The sequence below is a fragment of the Puma concolor genome, chromosome B4 (genome assembly GCF_028749965.1).
Source record: "Puma concolor isolate L17-30 chromosome B4, mPumCon1.1.hap2, whole genome shotgun sequence".
Taxonomy (NCBI): domain Eukaryota; kingdom Metazoa; phylum Chordata; class Mammalia; order Carnivora; family Felidae; genus Puma; species Puma concolor.
In genome coordinates, this window is record NC_141673.1 from 65,924,567 (window position 1) to 65,942,077 (window position 17,511).

Genomic DNA, 17,511 nt, shown 5'->3' on the forward strand with positions numbered 1-17,511 from the left:
GGCTAACCATACTCTGCACTCACAGAGTGTCACTTGCCTTTAGTCAACACGGTCTCCAGAATGGCTTCAGGAACCGGCTCCGAAGGAAAAAAAAAAAATCCCTAAAACCAATCAACGCCCCCGCCCCCTGTTGACCTTAGTAAAAATGGCTGCCTTTGGCGTCGTCCTGGCAGCATGCGCATGCTCAGTCCTGGCCCCTCCCCAACCCCGTGGCGCTGAGGCGTGCGTCGCAGCGTAGAGGAATAAATTTCTCTGTGATTGGTTGGTGCAGGATTTCAAACCCGAGCCGGAGGCGCGTTGCTGCTCTGCCGTTGGATAAGGTGCGGAGGGAAGTGGAAGGCGGCCCAGGTGGGGGCCAGGCGGAACCGGCCAGGTGGGCGCTAGGGGCTGCGAGAGCAAGTGCGTCTGACTCTCTGGGTTTGTGGTAGGAGAGCATCTGGGGTGGTGAGCCATGGCCACCGCGGGGGTGGGGGAGAAGGCCGGCACCTACGGCCCCTCCTCTGAGGGTCTCCACCGGCCGGGGGAGGCAGTGGCCCGAAGGGGCGGTGGCTGGGAGTGGAGGGTTTCTTTCTCGCCGCTGTGTTTTGCGGAAAGCCGGGGACGTCTTTTTGAGGTGATGGCTTGAACTGGGCAGGAACCACCCCCCAAAGAAGTGACTTTCACTTAAATACAGAGTTTGGGAGTGGGTGGGGTAATACTCCCATTCTCTTCGGAGGAGCATGGGTTTTTGGAAGGGAGGAAGCCCTGGTATTTGAGAGGCTGGGGTGGCTTGAAGCGGAGCCCCTCTTCCTTGTGGGCTGCGTGTTATCTAGGTAGGTGGGCGGAGGCAATGACATCTTGCCCGTCCCATCCTAATTAGGAACAACGAGGCCTTACTTTTGCAATTTCACGTACATTTCTCTTCGCTGGCACTCGTTCGTAGGCAGAAGGAGTGTTTAGCGACGCGGGGTGAGTGAGAAGATAAGCCTTTTTTTTTTTTTTTTTTTTTTTTTTCCTTTTTTAAAGGAAGTGTCCTTATCATTCTCTTGAGTGTGTGGGGTGAGCTTTTCGACTTCGTGAAAGTGTTGAGAAGGCGCTTTTCCTATAGCTTAATCATTCACGTATTTATTCAGTGCATAATATAAGTACAAGACAATCTTATTTAGTCTTAAAGGAGCTTGCATTTTATATGGGGCGATAGAACTTAAAAAGATAAACTGTGGTGAATCTAGTAGGCCTCTACACTATACTTTACATTAGTATAGCCCTTTTAGAAGATATTTTGGCAATATTTATCAAGAGCTATAAGAGGTTTTTTACCCTGCGATATAGTCATCCCAGCCTTGGAAACTATTCTAAGGAATACAGCCACCTGAAGAAAAAAAATGTTCACAGCAATGTTCATTCATTCAGTGAATATATATTAGTTATTTGCCAACTGTCAGGCACTATTGGGGGTACCAGGGACTCAGCAATGAACAAAACAGACAAAAATCTGTGCCTTCTTTGAATTTAAACTACTGGGGAGACAAACAATTAAATAAGTTAATATATACATATGTTAGATGGAGATAAGTGCTTTGGAGGAAAACAAAGCAGAGGTGTTGGAGGGATAGGTTACAGTTGAAAATTGGGTAAAGACCTCACTGAGAAAATGGCATTTGAATAAATCCCTGCAGGAGGTGAGGGTGTAACCATGCAAGGGATTACAGGTAGATGTAACAGAAAAACTGGAAATTACATGAATACCCAAAGAAGAGAATGGTTAAATAATTGCTAATAAACTTTTTGTAACTTAATGGAAACATGAAAGAGGAGAGCAAAACACAAAATTCTATCAATCTATGATTGCAATATTATGAAATATGAGTATATAATGGACAAAGATTAGATAAGGAGATGCTTGTAATTGTTTAGGGTGATGAGGTTTTAGTTTCATTATTAAAAAAACATTGTTTTGAACTTAGAAAATTTACAGTATGATGCAGTGTTTTATATCTGCCAAATGAGTGTTAGAGATAATAAAGAGACAATTTTGGACTGAAATTGTTAGGGAATGCTTTAGTGAAATTGGTAAGACTTACACTAGACCTTGAAGAATGAAACTGCAGAATGGGAAGAATCTACAGAATCAGAAAAAAAAAAAAAAACAAGAAAGAAAACTTAGTATCTTAAACTGGTAATAATTTTCTAAGAAATAATTCAACTCATCTCTTTATTTTAGTCTTCATTCATGTTGGACTGAGAACATTCTGTTTACTCTTTCTGCAATTGATTTGCTCTTAAGAACATTTGGTTTCAAGATATTCCTTCTGCCTGGCAGTTGGGTAGAGACTTCTGATATAGTGAAGCAGAAGCTGGACATTTGGGAAGAGGAATTGCTCTGAAATGCTTTCATATGAAAGAATCTTACAGTGTTGAGACTGTCTTAGGGAATGGTTTTCTTTGGCAGGGGAGAACCTGTATTGCTGAATTCTTGAGAATTTCCAGGTTTAGTAATGTTCCTGAGATGTTTTTCATTAAAACTCTTTCCTGGAAAACTCAGACAACCTTCTATTGCTTTGTCTTACAATATTTAACACCCTTGATGCATCTAAAATGTGATGTATAGGTCTCTTAATAATGTTGTTTCTAGGAGGAAGAAGAGGATAGAGACTTTTCCCAGGATACTCTGCAGTTAAGATCTATAATAGTCTGTTATTCTGAAGGACGATGTCTGTCTCTTGGCTGGGTGATTGAAATTAAATTGGGGACTCAAAGCAATCACATCAAGCTGAGACTCTTTTCTGGTGATGTGAAATTGCTCCCTTAGGGATACTCACAGATTGGGAATCTGTAACATAGTGACTTCTCCACCTCTGGGGCTTCTCATCAATAACAGTTGAGATTCTCTAGCACCTTTTTGTTTAAAGTGCTCCACAAACTGATTTCCTTGCTACACACAGGGATCATTTCAGCTTTCCCAAAAGGCAGCTGCCTCTGTAGTGAAAAGTGACAGCTGTTTTACAGCTGCAAAGCAATGTAGTACAATATGACTTTGTTTTTGTTTCCTTTCACATTAGTGTATGTATCTCCTAGCTATGGAGCTAAATAATAAAGGGAGAGAAATAAAGGAGTATTCATGTGGGTGAAAATGTGACCCGGCAGGAAAATTAAGACCATTTCTAATTGACATTGAATAGGATGAGTGAATTTTAGCTTTTTGAGTTACAATTTGGCTGAGATATCAGAGTTAGTACTGATGCAGAAAGATATTTTTGTCATCTGTAAATAACTCCTGAGTGTCACTTCTATAGAACGTTAATAAAAATACATAGTCCCCTAGCATATAAAGAGAAGAGGATTATATTTTGCTAGTGCTGTTTTTGGATTACCCTAAGTAAACCTGTGTTAGAGGAAAAACTATTCTCATATGCTACAAGCCTCATGTAAAACAGCTTGCTAAAGAGCCTAGACCTGGTCAGATTTTTGCTATCTTCTCCATTCTTCTTGGTCTGGGTTCCAGCTATGATTTGGTAATCACTGTGGTAGGATGTAAATGACAACTATCAGACCAAAACAAAAAACGTCATACTCACTATAATACCGTATATCTTATTTTATTTTAAGTTTATTTATTTTAAAAGAGAGTGAGAGTGAGCAGGGGAGGGGCAGAGGGAGGGAGTGAGGGAGAGAGAGAGCATCCCAAGCAGGTTCTGTGCTGTCAGGGCAGAGCCATACATTGGGGCTTGAACTCACAAACCTTGAGATCATGACTTGAGCTGAAATCCAGAGTGGGATGCTTAACTGACTGAGTCACCCAGGCACCTTTCTAATATCCTATATTTTAATAGTAAGGTTCAGTTTATACACTATAAAACTTCTACCTGCATGAATTGGTGATATTTTGTGAGGTAAATGGAGCACTATTACTGTTCCCAATTATAGATGAATCTCAGAATTTGACTTACCCAAGGTAATACTAGTAAATAGAAGAACTAAAACTTGATCCCAGGGCTTCTGTACAAACAACCCCTTTTTTAAACCGTTTTTCAGTTTTCATCTATATTACACATTGATGTTGAGGTAGAATGGAAATTCTTTTGACAGTAGAATCAAGGGTGTGTGTGTGTGTGTTCTCTGATTTTCATTTAGCAAATATTAATTGATTGATTGAACTCTATGCCCAATGTGGGGCTCACACTCATAATCTCGAGATCCAAGAGTCACAACTCTACCAACTAATACAGCCAGGTGCCCTTATCAAATATTTATTTTTAAATATTGAGTGTGTGTGTAGTACAGTAGTGCCAAAGGTAAGGTTTCTTCTTACATGTATAGTCTACCCAGGACATAGGGTAGAAACATGGTAAAGTTTTTTGTTTTTCTTAGAGAGAGAGACCAAGCGTGAATGGGGGAGGGGCAGAGAGAGAGAGAGGACAACACAGAATCTGAAGCAGGCTCCAGGCTCTGAGCTGTCCTCTCAGAGCCCAACATGGGGCTCAAATGATGCTTAACCAACTGAGCCACCCAGGTGCCCCAAAACATGGTAAAGTTAAATTAGAGCGCAAGGTGTGTGTGTGTGTGTGTGTGTGTGTGTGTGTGTGTGTGTGTGTGTGTGTGTGTGTGTGTCTGAATGCCAACACACAGCAGTGGGGGATAGGTCAGTTGAAATGAGTGATGATGCCCTGCCAGTGATGAGGGGATGGGTATAAAACACATGAGAGAAGAGTCCACAGATGTTAGAGGGGAGTAACAAGGGTGATTCTGGGGTTTGGAACTGAGTGAATGGTAAAAATAAGGAAATGAAAATTGGGAGTCGGTAGGGTAGTTGAGTGGATAGAGTAGTTGCTAATAATATGTATGGGGGGAAGGATAGAACAAAGTCTCAGAATCAGGCTACACCTCCAGGGCATCCCAAGCAAATTGAGAGTTACAGAACTGGAGTTAGGAGAGAGGCTGTGTTCAGGAGCAGGTGATCGTCTGGAGAGCTATAGTGACTAACATGGGATAGCTTGAGAAGTTCTAGAGACTGGAGGATTGAATTTTAGGGAATGTCTGGTGTTGAGAGGGAAGAACAGAAAACAATTCATAAGTTCTTCATAAAACTCTAAATCTGGAGACTCTGACAGTCTGGCAGTTAAGGGTTACCTCTTTGTTTTATAGCAGAGCACTGGGAGTTCAGTTAAACAGTGATCTCCTGGGTACCAGGCAGCATGTGTGGAGAATAATGTAGGTCCAGGTAGTTGTAGGAGGTAACACTGTGATCAGGAGATATCCCCGGTAGGTTGTTTGTGTCTTTAGTCTTTTTAGGAATCGGGTTGTGTTTTCAAGAGAGTACCTCCACAACCCTCACTCATTCTAGTGAGTGGTATTCATAAAGAACATAGGCAAGAATAGTGGGCTAGAGGAACCTGAGAAAATGTGAGGATTTCTTTTAAAGGGAAGAAAGGATCAGGTTATTGTATTGTCATTTAAAACATCAAACCCTCTGATTTTTTTTTTTAAACCAGTTTTTAATACTCTAGTTGCATTGTGAAATTTTCCTTTTCTGCGTTCTTGGGCAGATAGTTTTCCTATGTACCGAATTCACGGTCTTAAGGTCTCAGAATACATAGATTAAGTGCTGAGATGACGGAAATCAATGCCCTACGTTAAAACTGATCAGTCTCTTCCCATTTTTACAGGGGCCAAAGGAAATCATCATTTGAATAAGCTACCAAATGCCCTGCTCCTGCCCTGTAGCATTTGGGTATATATGCCTATTTTGTCATATTGTTAAGTCATGGGCATCTTCAGGACTTCCAGACTCTTTCTGTCAGTTTTAATGCTATTCTTTTAGTTTTGTTCTTAGTTTAGAGAGGTTTTTGTAATAAATTTGTTAGTCTGGTTGCTTAGCAGCTTGCTGTGATTATGTAGCTTGGAACAGACACGTTGCCATTTGAAAATCTTGGTTTCCGGCCCTGATTCAGGTATATGTTGCCTCTAAGCTTAGAACTGAACTGAAAGCTTTTTGGCTACTAGAACAATCATCCTATGAGTACAAATGAATAATTAACATTTAATAGAAAATATCTTTATGTTTATCTATTCCTTTATCCTTTGTGGATTTTTTTTTTACACCCTGTTCAACCCTCCTAGCTTACAGTACAATCTTATATACATTGTAAAATCACTAAACCTTCATAAAAGAGTTCTTAAAATTTTATTTAGATGCATCAAATAAGGACCTGTACTAGAATGTAGAAGGGGTGATTTGGAGAAACATAAGAATCCTTTAATGGTATTTCTGAGGACATTCAATTTTCAAATGAAATTTATTTTTTAATTCATTTCCTTGATAATTTTTGTGACATCCAGTTGATGTCTTTTTTTTTTTTCTTGACTGTTAAATGAAGATCTTATTTCCTCAAAGTGTTTCCAGTTAAAGTCTATTCAGAACAGAACTGCCTGTAAGGACACTCCTTTTTAATGTAATATGAAGCCTGAAATTCGCTATACAGAATACAGTAGCAAATGATTTTTTTCCTTTGCCCTTCTAACTGTGAAGGTGGTGTATTGTCTCCTTGATGCCAGAACGTGGTACAACATAATCCTTTGCCTATACTTAGTATAAATTTATTAGACATAGTCCCTGCACACAGTCCAGAGAGCCCTGCATTACAGAAATAATTCTTGTGCTGCTGAGCTGGCGATTTCCTCACTTAATCACTCGTGTGACGTCATCTGTGCCGTTGGTAGGAAATGTGCTGACCATGTCCTGCATTTTAAAAGGCAGTTGCAACAGGGGTACTAGCTAAAAGTGAAATAAAAAATAAACCTTTTAAGTTACGTTGAAGGTCTTCACAGTCCAGAAGGATTAAAGTGGCAAAAGCATTATATTAATCAGTAGACTGAGAGCCACATTTTATAGTTGGTCACCTAGTAATCAACTGACATGCTTGTCCCTAACTGCTTTCCTCAGAGCTCCAGAATGATTGCAGAGTGGGGGGAAAGAAGTGGGCAGGAAGGGAGGTGTTATATTCGGAGGTCTGAAATGCTTTTCTGATTTTCAAATGAGTGTTAAAAACATTCCAGCTTTTTTTTATAATAAAGATTGTACAAAACACCAATTGTTGGCTTGAGATCCTTATAATGGTAGCTACAAATGGAAGAGTCCAGATGTTAGTCCCTGATGGACTGAATCTTTTGTCTGGGGGAGAAGGCAGGACCTCTAATGTATATTTGATTTCTTGGCAGAAAGATGGATACGACGATGCTGAATTTGCGGAATCTGTTTGAGCAGCTTGTACGCCGTGTGGAGATTCTCAGTGAAGGAAATGAACTCCGTAAGTCATTCTGAGTTGGCCTGTGTGGAGAGGAAAAGCAGATTTCAAATCTGAGTTTTCTGCAAAGCTGAAGTGTGTTCCAGTCTTAAAATTGTTTTTCATTTGGGTTTCCTAAAAAGAAAGTGATGGTCACTTATCCATGGTCAAAGCTTAATGGACACTCATTCTAACCAGTCATTTTTTTCTGATAGTTGTTCTTAAATGTGTTCACGCAGACTTCTTTCATTATCAAGATTCTCTTTCCATTGAATAGTTGGCATTAGTTGCCAATTTCATTTTCATACCAAGAACTGGGCAGAATCTGAAGGTCCAAGGATGTTTTTTTTTTAGTAGTTGTCTTTATTTTTTATCCTGGGCTTTTTCCCCCTGTGTGATGTAAAACATTTTCAATTGAAGAGGAGAAAAATGTCATAATTTCTTTTTGAAGATGGGACTGTTCATTTGCTTTCACCTATTTCATGTATTTGATTCTTAGTAATAAAGGATTGAAATTGGGTAGAGAGCTGGGGAGAAAAAGGAGGTGGTGATAGAATAGTGGGCTGGGAAGTAGATTAGTGAGAAAGGAGGTAGGGCTGACGGCCCTGACTAAAGTGATCTAAGGGAATTATTTTTATCAGCTTTTCTTTGGGTTGCCATCCTCTCCTGTTTCAGATTTTCATTAATACCTAATTTAGTAAGTGTTGCTCTTAAGTCAGCCTCACTGGTATAAAAGTAATGTAAGAACTGCGTCTTCAACTTTTTTTTTTTTTTTTAATCTTCACAGTGCTTAGTATGGTGTCTTGCTTATGCCATTCAGCATTTTCTTTAATTTGATGTTTTTAATAGCTCTTATCCACTTACAGGCCTTTTAAGACAATATTCTATTTTCTCTCTCTTTATAGCTGTTCCATAGCTCTATCATCTGATACCAGCTCAGTAACCATGATGGCATACTAATTAGGCTTCTCTTTGAGGTTATATCATCTCAGAAGATGGATTACTTTGGAGTCTAGTGGGGAAGAGTATTGAATAAGAGATCTTCAAATTCAGGCTCATTCAAATATTTAGTGAAAACCTAAAACAGCTTTTAGTACATGTTGAGTTGAGGAAAAGGGATGACTGGCTGAGTGGCTTCATGGACAAAAGTAGGGTTTGAGTGGAACCTTAGATGTAGGGTGAGATCCCAGCAGACAGATGAAAGAGGGCATTTACGTGGAGGCAAGTGGGTGCAGGGTTTGAGGGGAGTAGGAGTAGGGGAATGGGATGATCCCAGCGGAACTTTTGGAAGATTACCCAAGCAGAGGTGGAGGCTGGGAGACCGATGAGGGCACAGTTGCCATAGCTCAGGAAAGAGGCAGGAGAAGCCCTAACTGGAATGGTGTTTGTTTGTTTTTTAAATGTTTATTTATTTTTGAGAGAGAGAGAGCACGAGTGGGGGAGGAGCAGAGAGAGAGGGAGACACAGAATCAGAAGCAGGCTCCAGGCTCTGAGCTGTCAGCACAGAGCCCGACGCAGGGCTCGAACTCACAAACCGTGAGATCATGACCTGAACCGAAGCCGGACGCTCAACTGACTAAGCCACCCAGTCGCCCCTGGAATGGTGTTTGTGACGTAAAGATGGAAATAAGGGGAAAGGGGTAGAAGAGACTGTGGTAATAAGATCTCTAGGAGGAGGCAGCTGATAGGATGTGGGGGCAGAGGGAGGAATCTGAGGTTTAGAATCTCAATAACTAGTGCTGGCTTTTGACTGTTATTTTTGTGTCTGTTCCTCCATCTGTAAAATAGGAATTCAAATGTCTTTATCTTCTTTGTGGGAGTGCTATGAGCATTTGGGGGATAAAACGAGATACCAGTTGTGAAAATACTTTGGAAGTAATTATGCCAAAAAAAAAAAAGATATTTATTTTACAGGTATCTTTGTTTTATAAACGCATTTTTATCTTCCCATTGATTACTGTTATAGAATAGAGGTATGTTTTTCTCCCTCTCCAGATCCTTAACTCAGAACGTTGGCTTTTGAGGAAATAGAGTGGTTTCGTGTTTTCTAGACTCTAGAATCTCCTTTCTTTCTTTCTTTTTTTTTAATATTTATTTATTTTGAGAGAGGGCACACGCGCATTTGCAAGGAGGGAGGGGAGAGAGAGAGAGAGTTCCAAGCAGGCTCCGCGCTGTCAGCACAGAGCCCAATACGGAGTCAGATGAAATCAAGAGTTGGATGCTTAACCATCTAAACTACCCATGTTTCCCTTAGAATCTCCTTTCTGCAACCACCTAAGTCTGTCCTCTTCTTTGATCCTAGGAATTCCTCCTATGACTAAGTATCCAGACTCCTTATTCTTGTCTTTCATCATAGTAACTTCATTCTTCTCTCTCCTTTTTGTATAGTTTTTTTTTTTTTTCAACGTTTTTTATTTATTTTTGGGACAGAGAGAGACAGAGCATGAACGGGGGAGGGGCAGAGAGAGAGGGAGACACAGAATCGGAAACAGGCTCCAGGCTCCGAGCCATCAGCCCAGAGCCTGACGCGGGGCTCAAACTCACGGACCGCGAGATCGTCACCTGGCTGAAGTCGGACGCTTAACCGACTGCGCCACCCAGGCGCCCCAAGTTTGTTTTTTTTTTTAAAGCTAAGTCCTAGATTCCTGAAATATCAGAGTGAAGGTTAATATTCAAATAAAATGACTTTAATAGCCTAGGTATTTTGTTATCTTTGTTTTCCCTAGTCTACGTGATTTTTATTTTTTTCATGAGCTGCCTGAAATTTTTTGAGGTCATTGGTGTGTAAATTAGGAATAAATATAATTAATATTTATCAGGTGCCTGTTGTGTGCTAACACAATGCTGGGTTTGTGCTATGCTATATATTAGGTGATATTACAGTGTGTATGACATGACCTGTCTTCAAGAAGATTATGGTATTTAAGTTTCAGAGACAGGTTTCTTATGAAACAGAAGATAAAACAAGTATTAAAATATATGCTTCTGGGAAGTATAGAAAAAAGTAACGTGGAGCAAACAGATTAGGAAAGGATTCATAGAACAGATGGGACTAGAAGAATGGATACATAAAGAAGAGTGTAGGTAGGGCATTCTGTTTGGAGTACATAGCTTGATCATGAGAGAAGGCAGAAATGAGCATGGGTCTGTTCTGGGAGCAGGGACAAGAAAGAGTAATGTGTAATGGTGGGAGGTAAGTTTGAATAGATGGTGAGGTGGGCTTGGATGCCTGGAGTTTAAATTTGGTCTGGGGTCACCTCCTCGGTGGCTCAGTCAGTTAAGCAGTGGCTCAGTCAGTTAAGCGTTTGACTCTTGAGGTTGAGCCCACATTGGGCTCTGCGCTGACAGTGCGGAGCCTGCTTGTGATTCTCTCTCTCCCTCCCTCCCTCTCTCTCTGTCCCCTTCCCTGCTTGCACTCTCTTTCTCTCTCAAAATAAATAAACATTTCACAAATAAATAAATAAATTTGATCTGAGCAGCAATTCTTCATTTATCTGTTCAATGAATAAAGTGCCTACTGTGCACTATAAGGCATTAGAAATAAAAGAGACACAGGGCCCTTGCCCTTAAGAAGCTCGGAGAGTAGGGGGAAAAACAAAGGGAAGAGCCTGTGCAAGGCCCCAGGAGGAGTGAGCTGAGAAAACGAGATCTGTGGGACTGTTTTAATCTATTTGTTAAACTATGAACCAAATTCTGTTTGTTTGTGTGTGTGTGTGTTTAATTAATCAAAGATTATCCTCAGTTTTTTTTTAAGTTTGTTTATTTTGAGAGAGGGGAGCAGAGAGGGAGAGAGAGAGAATCCCAAGCAGGCTCCGCATCACAGGCATGGAGCCCAATGTGGGGCTTGAACTCGTGAGATCATGACCTGAGCCAAAATCAGATGCTTAACCTACTGAGCCACCCAATCACCCCAATCCTCAATTTGTTTTAAGGAATTCTCCTTTCTCTTACCGCATTTCTGATAGATGCATTTCATAGTTTAATATATACATAACTTTTTAGAGGAGCTAATTTGAATTTAATCTTTTGTACATGTAGTTCATGACGGGAGCTAACATTAATTTGCATTGTGATTCACAAACTGACCAAAAAATGCCTTTTTTTTTTTTTAATGTTTATTTATTTTTGAGATAGAGAGAGACAGAGCATGAATGGGGGAGGGTCAGAGAGAGGGAGACACAGAATCCGAAACAGGCCCCAGGCTCCGAGCTGTCAGCACAGAGCCCGACGCTGGGCTCGAACTCACAGACCGTGAGATCATGACCTGAGCCGAAGTCGGCCGCCCAACCGACTGAGCCACCCAGGCGCCCCAAAAATGCCATTTTTTAAAAATGTTTGTTACTTTTTTAGAGCGAGAGTGAGCACGTGTGTGAGCCAGGGAGGGGCAGAGAGAGAGGGCGGACAGGATCCAAGGCAGGCTCTGTGCTGACTACAGAGATCCTGATGCGGTGTTTGAACTCACAAACCGTGAGATCATGGCCTGAGCTATGTCAGACACTTAACCGACTGAGCCATCCAGGCGTCCCCAAAATTCCATGTTTGTTGATCTCCAACATCAAAATTTTTCCTGATCTGTGATGTAAAGTGCCTTTTTTTTTTTTTTTTTTTTAAGTTTACTTACTTTTGAGAGAGAGAGAGAGACAGAGTGTGAGCAGGGGAGGGACAGAGAGAGAGGGAGACACAGAATCCGAAGCAGGCTCCAGGCTCTGAGCTGTTAGCACAGAGCCTGATGCAGGGCTCGAACTCACAAACTCTGCGATCTTGACCCGAGCCACAGTTGGATGCTTAACTGACTGAGCTACCCAGGTGTTCCCCCCCTCTTTTTTTTTAATTTTAGAGAGACGGTGTGAGCAGGGGAGAGGGGCAGAGGGAGAGAGAGAGAGAAAGAGCGAGAATCTTAAATAGGTTCCACACTGAGTGGAGCCTGGTGTAGGGCTCGATCCCACGACCCTGAGCCGAAATCAAGAGTCAGATGCTCACCTGACTGAGCCACCCAGTGGCTCAGTGCCACCCATGTCCCTGACATGCCATTTTGACCCATTCTAGCAAACTTAGTTCATTCATAACAGAATTGTATGTAAGTAGTATCGTAGGTACACAGATGTTCTGATTTTGGTCTAACATAAATCAAGTTGCACTAATGATTTAGTCATTTGTATGATTAATATAGGAAGTCTTCCCTTGAAATGTACTTATACTTTATTTGGTTTGAGTTCCTTTGTCCAATTTGGTTGGACCTATAATATATGCCAATTAACAATGAATAGGGATTAAAACTCAAATTTAGGGGCGCCTGGGTGGCGCAGTCGGTTAAGCGTCCGACTTCAGCCAGGTCACGATCTCGCGGTCCGGGAGTTCGAGCCCCGCGTCAGGCTCTGGGCTGATGGCTCGGAGCCTGGAGCCTGTTTCCGATTCTGTGTCTCCCTCTCTCTCTGCCCCTCCCCCGTTCATGCTCTGTCTCTCTCTGTCCCAAAAATAAATAAAAAACGTTGAAAAAAATTAAAAAAAAAAAAAAAAACTCAAATTTAACAAGACTTACCAAGGAGGAGTATCCTAAAGAACAAACAAACCAGCACAATTAGGTCCAATGGAAATCTTTCCTCAAAATTGTTTTTCAATTCACTAGATATTTGAGTGTGTGTGCAGCACTGTATTTAGAAATATTTAATTGACCTCAATGTGGAGCTAGAAAGATTTTGGATGTATAGTTGAAAAGTGTGTTTCTTGTTCTTTATTTCTTGATATTGAAGTGCTATTTCATACATCAGAAAAGTACACAAATCGTAAAGTGTACCACTTGATGAATTGCCAAAGTGAATGTGGCTAAGAACGAGCTCTTTAAAAAAGTTTTGTGAGTCTACATTGTTGAAATAAATATGCAAAAGGAAATATTGTTTGTTTTCTTTTTCTTTCTTTTTATTTTTTTAATGTTCATTTTTGTGAGAGAGAGCACAAGCAGGGGAGGGGCAGAGAGGGAGACAGGATCTGAAGCGGGGAATGCTCCAGGCTGATAGTAGAGAGCCCGATGTGGGGCTCCAACCCACAAACCGTGAGATTATGACCCAGGCTGAAGTAAGATGCTCAATTGACTCAGCCACCCAGGTGCCCCTTCTTTTATTATTTTTTTAAATGTTTATTTATTTTGAGAGAGAGAGAGGGAGAGTGTACAGAGCCCAACGTGAAGCTCAATCTCACAGGACCATGAGATCATGACCGGAGCTGAAATTAAGAGTTGGATGCTTAACTGATGGAGCCACCTAGGTGCCCCTCTTTTTCTTTAAATTCAGGAGGAAAAAACATAGTAATGTGTTCTAAACTGTTAACAAAACCAGCATACCATTTAAAGCTATATGTAGATACATATTTGTGTGTGTGTGTATCTTTGATATTTGCATTGTCTAAGATAACTAGGTCATAATACCCTGTTCTGCTAAAACCTGTTGTTATAAACTGAAGTGTCCTTATGTGTAAGACTTGCTTTTTCTAGATTGAATTGGCATCCTAGTTTGTAGGTATGAAATTTAGTCAAATTATTAAAACTGCTTTAAAAGGGCACTATATTCATGTTTCTGTGCTCTTAGGTTAAATTCAAATAGGAAAAGTGCCCTTACTACCCAAGAATCTGCTAGCTTTGTGTGCCTGTGGCCTAGTTTCGACTGTAAACTGGGTTAGTTTGACCAGCAGCAGATGTACACCTTGGGAACTTCCTCCATGACTGTGGTGGGGAGTGATGCCTAGAGATAGATTGAAGGTAACTGGAAAATAGGAAGGCAGTGTTGAATAGTCTTTGCCAAATAGCAGGTGGCAAGTGTGAATGCACCAGGGTTATCCTGCTTTGAGGCACTGCCTTGGAAGTGATGCTCTCTCTGCAGACATTTGAGGAGAGTCCACATTCTGCCATCAGTGACTCACCCTAAGTTACTATGATCTGTTCTTACTGTGTCTTTCCCACATAAATGTTTGCATACCCTTCAGGGCAGTGTTAAACAGCACAAGCAAATTGGCTCTTTACTTTCAAATCAATATTTGTATAATTATATAGTTGAATGGAATTGCAGGCCCAGACATCTATAATATTAATCTACATCTACCGGAGCATATTACAGCAGTTATATTTGAATTTGCTATTTAACGTCTCTCTGGCGCAACAATGCGTGACTCTAAAGGAGGCTGTTTTTGTTTTATAGCTGTAACTGTCCTGGTGCGTGACAGCTGCCCCAAAGGTATCCCCCTTTGATTGCCTTCTGTTCAGGAGCATTCAGTGTTGGTATTACATCTGGAGCCAGGTGACTAATGATTTCCTTATTCCATAGCAGATGCCACTGGCTAAGCCAAAGTAAGTAGCCTATCGAAACAGGAATTGCTTTCCACAAAGCTGACATGTCGGGTGATGAACATATATCCAGACCTGCTCCTGGTTATTTTCAGGTAGATTTGCCCAGAGTCTAGCTGATCCCTTAGTTAAAAATTTGGAGGAAAACTAACTAGAGGACTCATTCGTTAGAGCATTGTACCCTGTTTGGTGCTTGAATGACTGAAGTTTCCCCCTTTCCTTAGAATTCATCCAGTTGGCAAAAGACTTTGAAGATTTCCGTAAAAAGTGGCAGAGAACAGACCATGAGCTGGGGAAGTACAAGGATCTTTTGATGAAAGCAGAGACTGAGCGTAGTGCGCTGGATGTTAAGCTGAAGCACGCACGCAATCAGGTGGATGTCGAGATCAAACGGAGACAGCGAGCTGAGGCTGACTGTGAGAAGCTGGTGTGTATTGTTCTCTATGCCAGAACCGTGCAGTGGGGGGAGGGGGCAGCGTCATCTGGTAACGTTTCCACCCGCCGGTTACGCTCCCTTTTTTCCACATTATAGAACTAAAAGCAACCTGTCCAATGACAACTTGGCCTTGATGGGAGCTGAAATTGCAGTGTAGGAAATCCTGTTCTTCATAGGTTGAAATTGAAATTTTTTTTCTCTTTTACACTTGAAACTCTGACTTAATACATTTCAAATGAGAATTTAGAGAAAACTAGGGAATTCCTAGTATGCTTGATCTGTCACAAGATGTTGGCTCTCTCTTCTGCTACCCAGAATGTCCTCATCCTTTTGTCGGTAGCTGGTACTTTGTTATTGATACAGGCAAGACAACTCTTAGGTTTTTCCTTCATTACCGCTCCTGATTCAGGGTCAGGGGCTGGGCATGTTCAGCCAGTTGAGCAATGTGACTAACGGGGAACACTATCATTTTGATGTACCAGGGTGGGTCATGATACAAAGGAAAGCCTTTACGAGGAGGCACTAATCCATCTTGGTACAGTGTTAAATGCCTCAGTAAGCTCAAATTGACTGGTTCCAGTGCGTCACAGCTTTGTATCCATTTTAATGCATTTTGTTCCACTGTTTAGAAAGGTGGGTGGCTGCTTTGATCCATAAAAGAGGCCAATAATTGTCCTGATAAAATGACACTAAATTGTTTTTGCTATGTGAAATCTATTTTAGGACTCTCATTTTGCAATACTGTCTTGGATTAGCAGGTTGACCCAAAAGTCTAGTAGCAGAAACCCCACTATTCTATATGGAGTTCATTTTACCAGTCAGAAATCAGAAGCACAATCTGGGCTTGATGTGAATTAATATGCTATTGGTGTAGCAGACTTCCTGGAGGCTCATTTGCATAATGCTGTATTTTAATGTCTTCTGGTCTGTCTGTCCCATAAATTTGAGGTGAAGCTTTCTCCCCTGGTTAGCTAGGATGTTCTACTCTGCTTTGGTCTGCAGGAAAGACAGATTCAGCTGATTCGAGAGATGCTCATGTGTGACACATCTGGCAGCATTCAACTAAGTGAGGAGCAAAAATCAGCTCTGGCTTTTCTCAACAGGGGCCAACCATCCAGCGGCAATGCTGGGAACAAAAGGTGGGGAAACTGCATCTGTTGTTATCTGATCACAAGCAATGCAGCTGTCAGAAGTTCTTGTTATCTGAACTCTTAAATATACGGCTTCTGGAATGTGTGCTGAATAAAGCAGAAAAAGACTTTGGAGGAAGGGTGGGTGGGAAATAAAGGCACAAGGGCCTCCCTATTTCTTTTATCTTGTTTTGTTTTTGATCTTTCCTTAGGATGTGGTTTCACCCTGGGTAAAATTTTGATGTTGGCGCTAAATTGCACATCAATAACTAATCCTGCTCATTGCTAAGAAACCTAAAGGTGAAAGTGGCAGTTCAGCAATACTTTCAGTGTTTACTCTCCAGAGATCTCTTGTAGCTCTTCGGGTTTAGAAGGCCTTCTGTGAGACAAGACCAGACCATAATTTTGGTTCCACTGCATCACTATTTAAATAGTCTCAACCAGGCTTTGAATTTAACACCCCCAATACAACACGTAGGGAAAGGTCAGCACTCTTAAAGCTATTTATTTTGTTGCTTGGTTGTTTTATGGGGAATCTTTATAACTGAGAAGATATATGGGCTTAATTTCTTCAAAAGCTAATGCTGGGTAATACTCTTTCTTGTAGAAAGCAACCACAATTAGGATCAGGTTAAACTTCATTCTTCTGCCTGTGAATTTTTAGTAGCCTATTCCGCAGGGAGTAGCACCCATGCTCCCAACTGTAACTTTCAACTGCTGCTGTGAAGTCTTTGCTGAAAAAGCAGCCTGCTGCGTGTGTACTCATGCACGTGCAGCTGCGCTCTCCCACGGAAACCATAGCAAGCAACCACCACAACTAGGCTTTGAGCTTGTAGTTGTCTCCATAGGAAAGTACTGCTGTGAAATTGCTGGTGTTACATGACCACTGTGACTCGTTCTGGGTGTTCATGGATTTTGTATTCACAGTCTTCTCTAATACTGTATTGTTTGCCTCATCTAGATTGTCAACTATTGACGAATCTGGTTCCATTTTATCAGATATCAGCTTTGACAAGACTGATGAATCGCTGGTAATGAACATTTGATCTCTGAGAATTGTCTTTTTTTTTTTCAACCCCTGCTCCCTTAGGAATATCTCCTGTCTCTGAAGTTCCTTTATTACTGTTTTAATAGTTGATGTGTTATAGATACTGAGCTAGCGTTTTAAGATAAAAGTCTACACGAGCTGTAAGAGACTGGCTTATACATTTAGTTTCTGGAAGCGAGAATATAGAATTCAGGGTTTGGCATGAGGTTAAATTTCTTTAGCGGATCTGTGAACTACTTGTACTAATTGACTATATCTTGGCTTATTAAAAAGCCCCAGCTAGCAAAAAAAAAAAAAAAAAA

The 17,511-nt window shown here is 41.1% G+C and overlaps 1 protein-coding gene across 6 annotated transcripts in view; it reads left to right on the plus strand.

The window, feature by feature from the left end:
- The first annotated feature begins 239 nt into the window (after positions 1-239).
- The window catches only part of RACGAP1 (Rac GTPase activating protein 1), a 29,211-nt gene continuing 11,939 nt past the window's right edge, over positions 240-17,511 (plus strand). The window contains exons 1-6 of one of the 6 annotated variants that reach the window (XM_086713436.1): positions 303-373; positions 5,646-5,710; positions 7,198-7,286; positions 14,820-15,022; positions 16,034-16,170; positions 17,123-17,192. In XM_086713436.1, coding sequence (XP_086569562.1) covers positions 5,682-5,710; positions 7,198-7,286; positions 14,820-15,022; positions 16,034-16,170; positions 17,123-17,192 — 528 coding nt within the window. In that variant the 5' untranslated portion in view covers positions 303-373; positions 5,646-5,681. Of the gene's footprint in view, positions 400-5,645; positions 5,711-7,197; positions 7,287-14,819; positions 15,023-16,033; positions 16,171-17,122; positions 17,193-17,511 lie in introns of those variants that run through there. The other 5 variants (XM_086713438.1, XM_086713440.1, XM_086713439.1 and 2 more) reach the window with 5 other exon arrangements.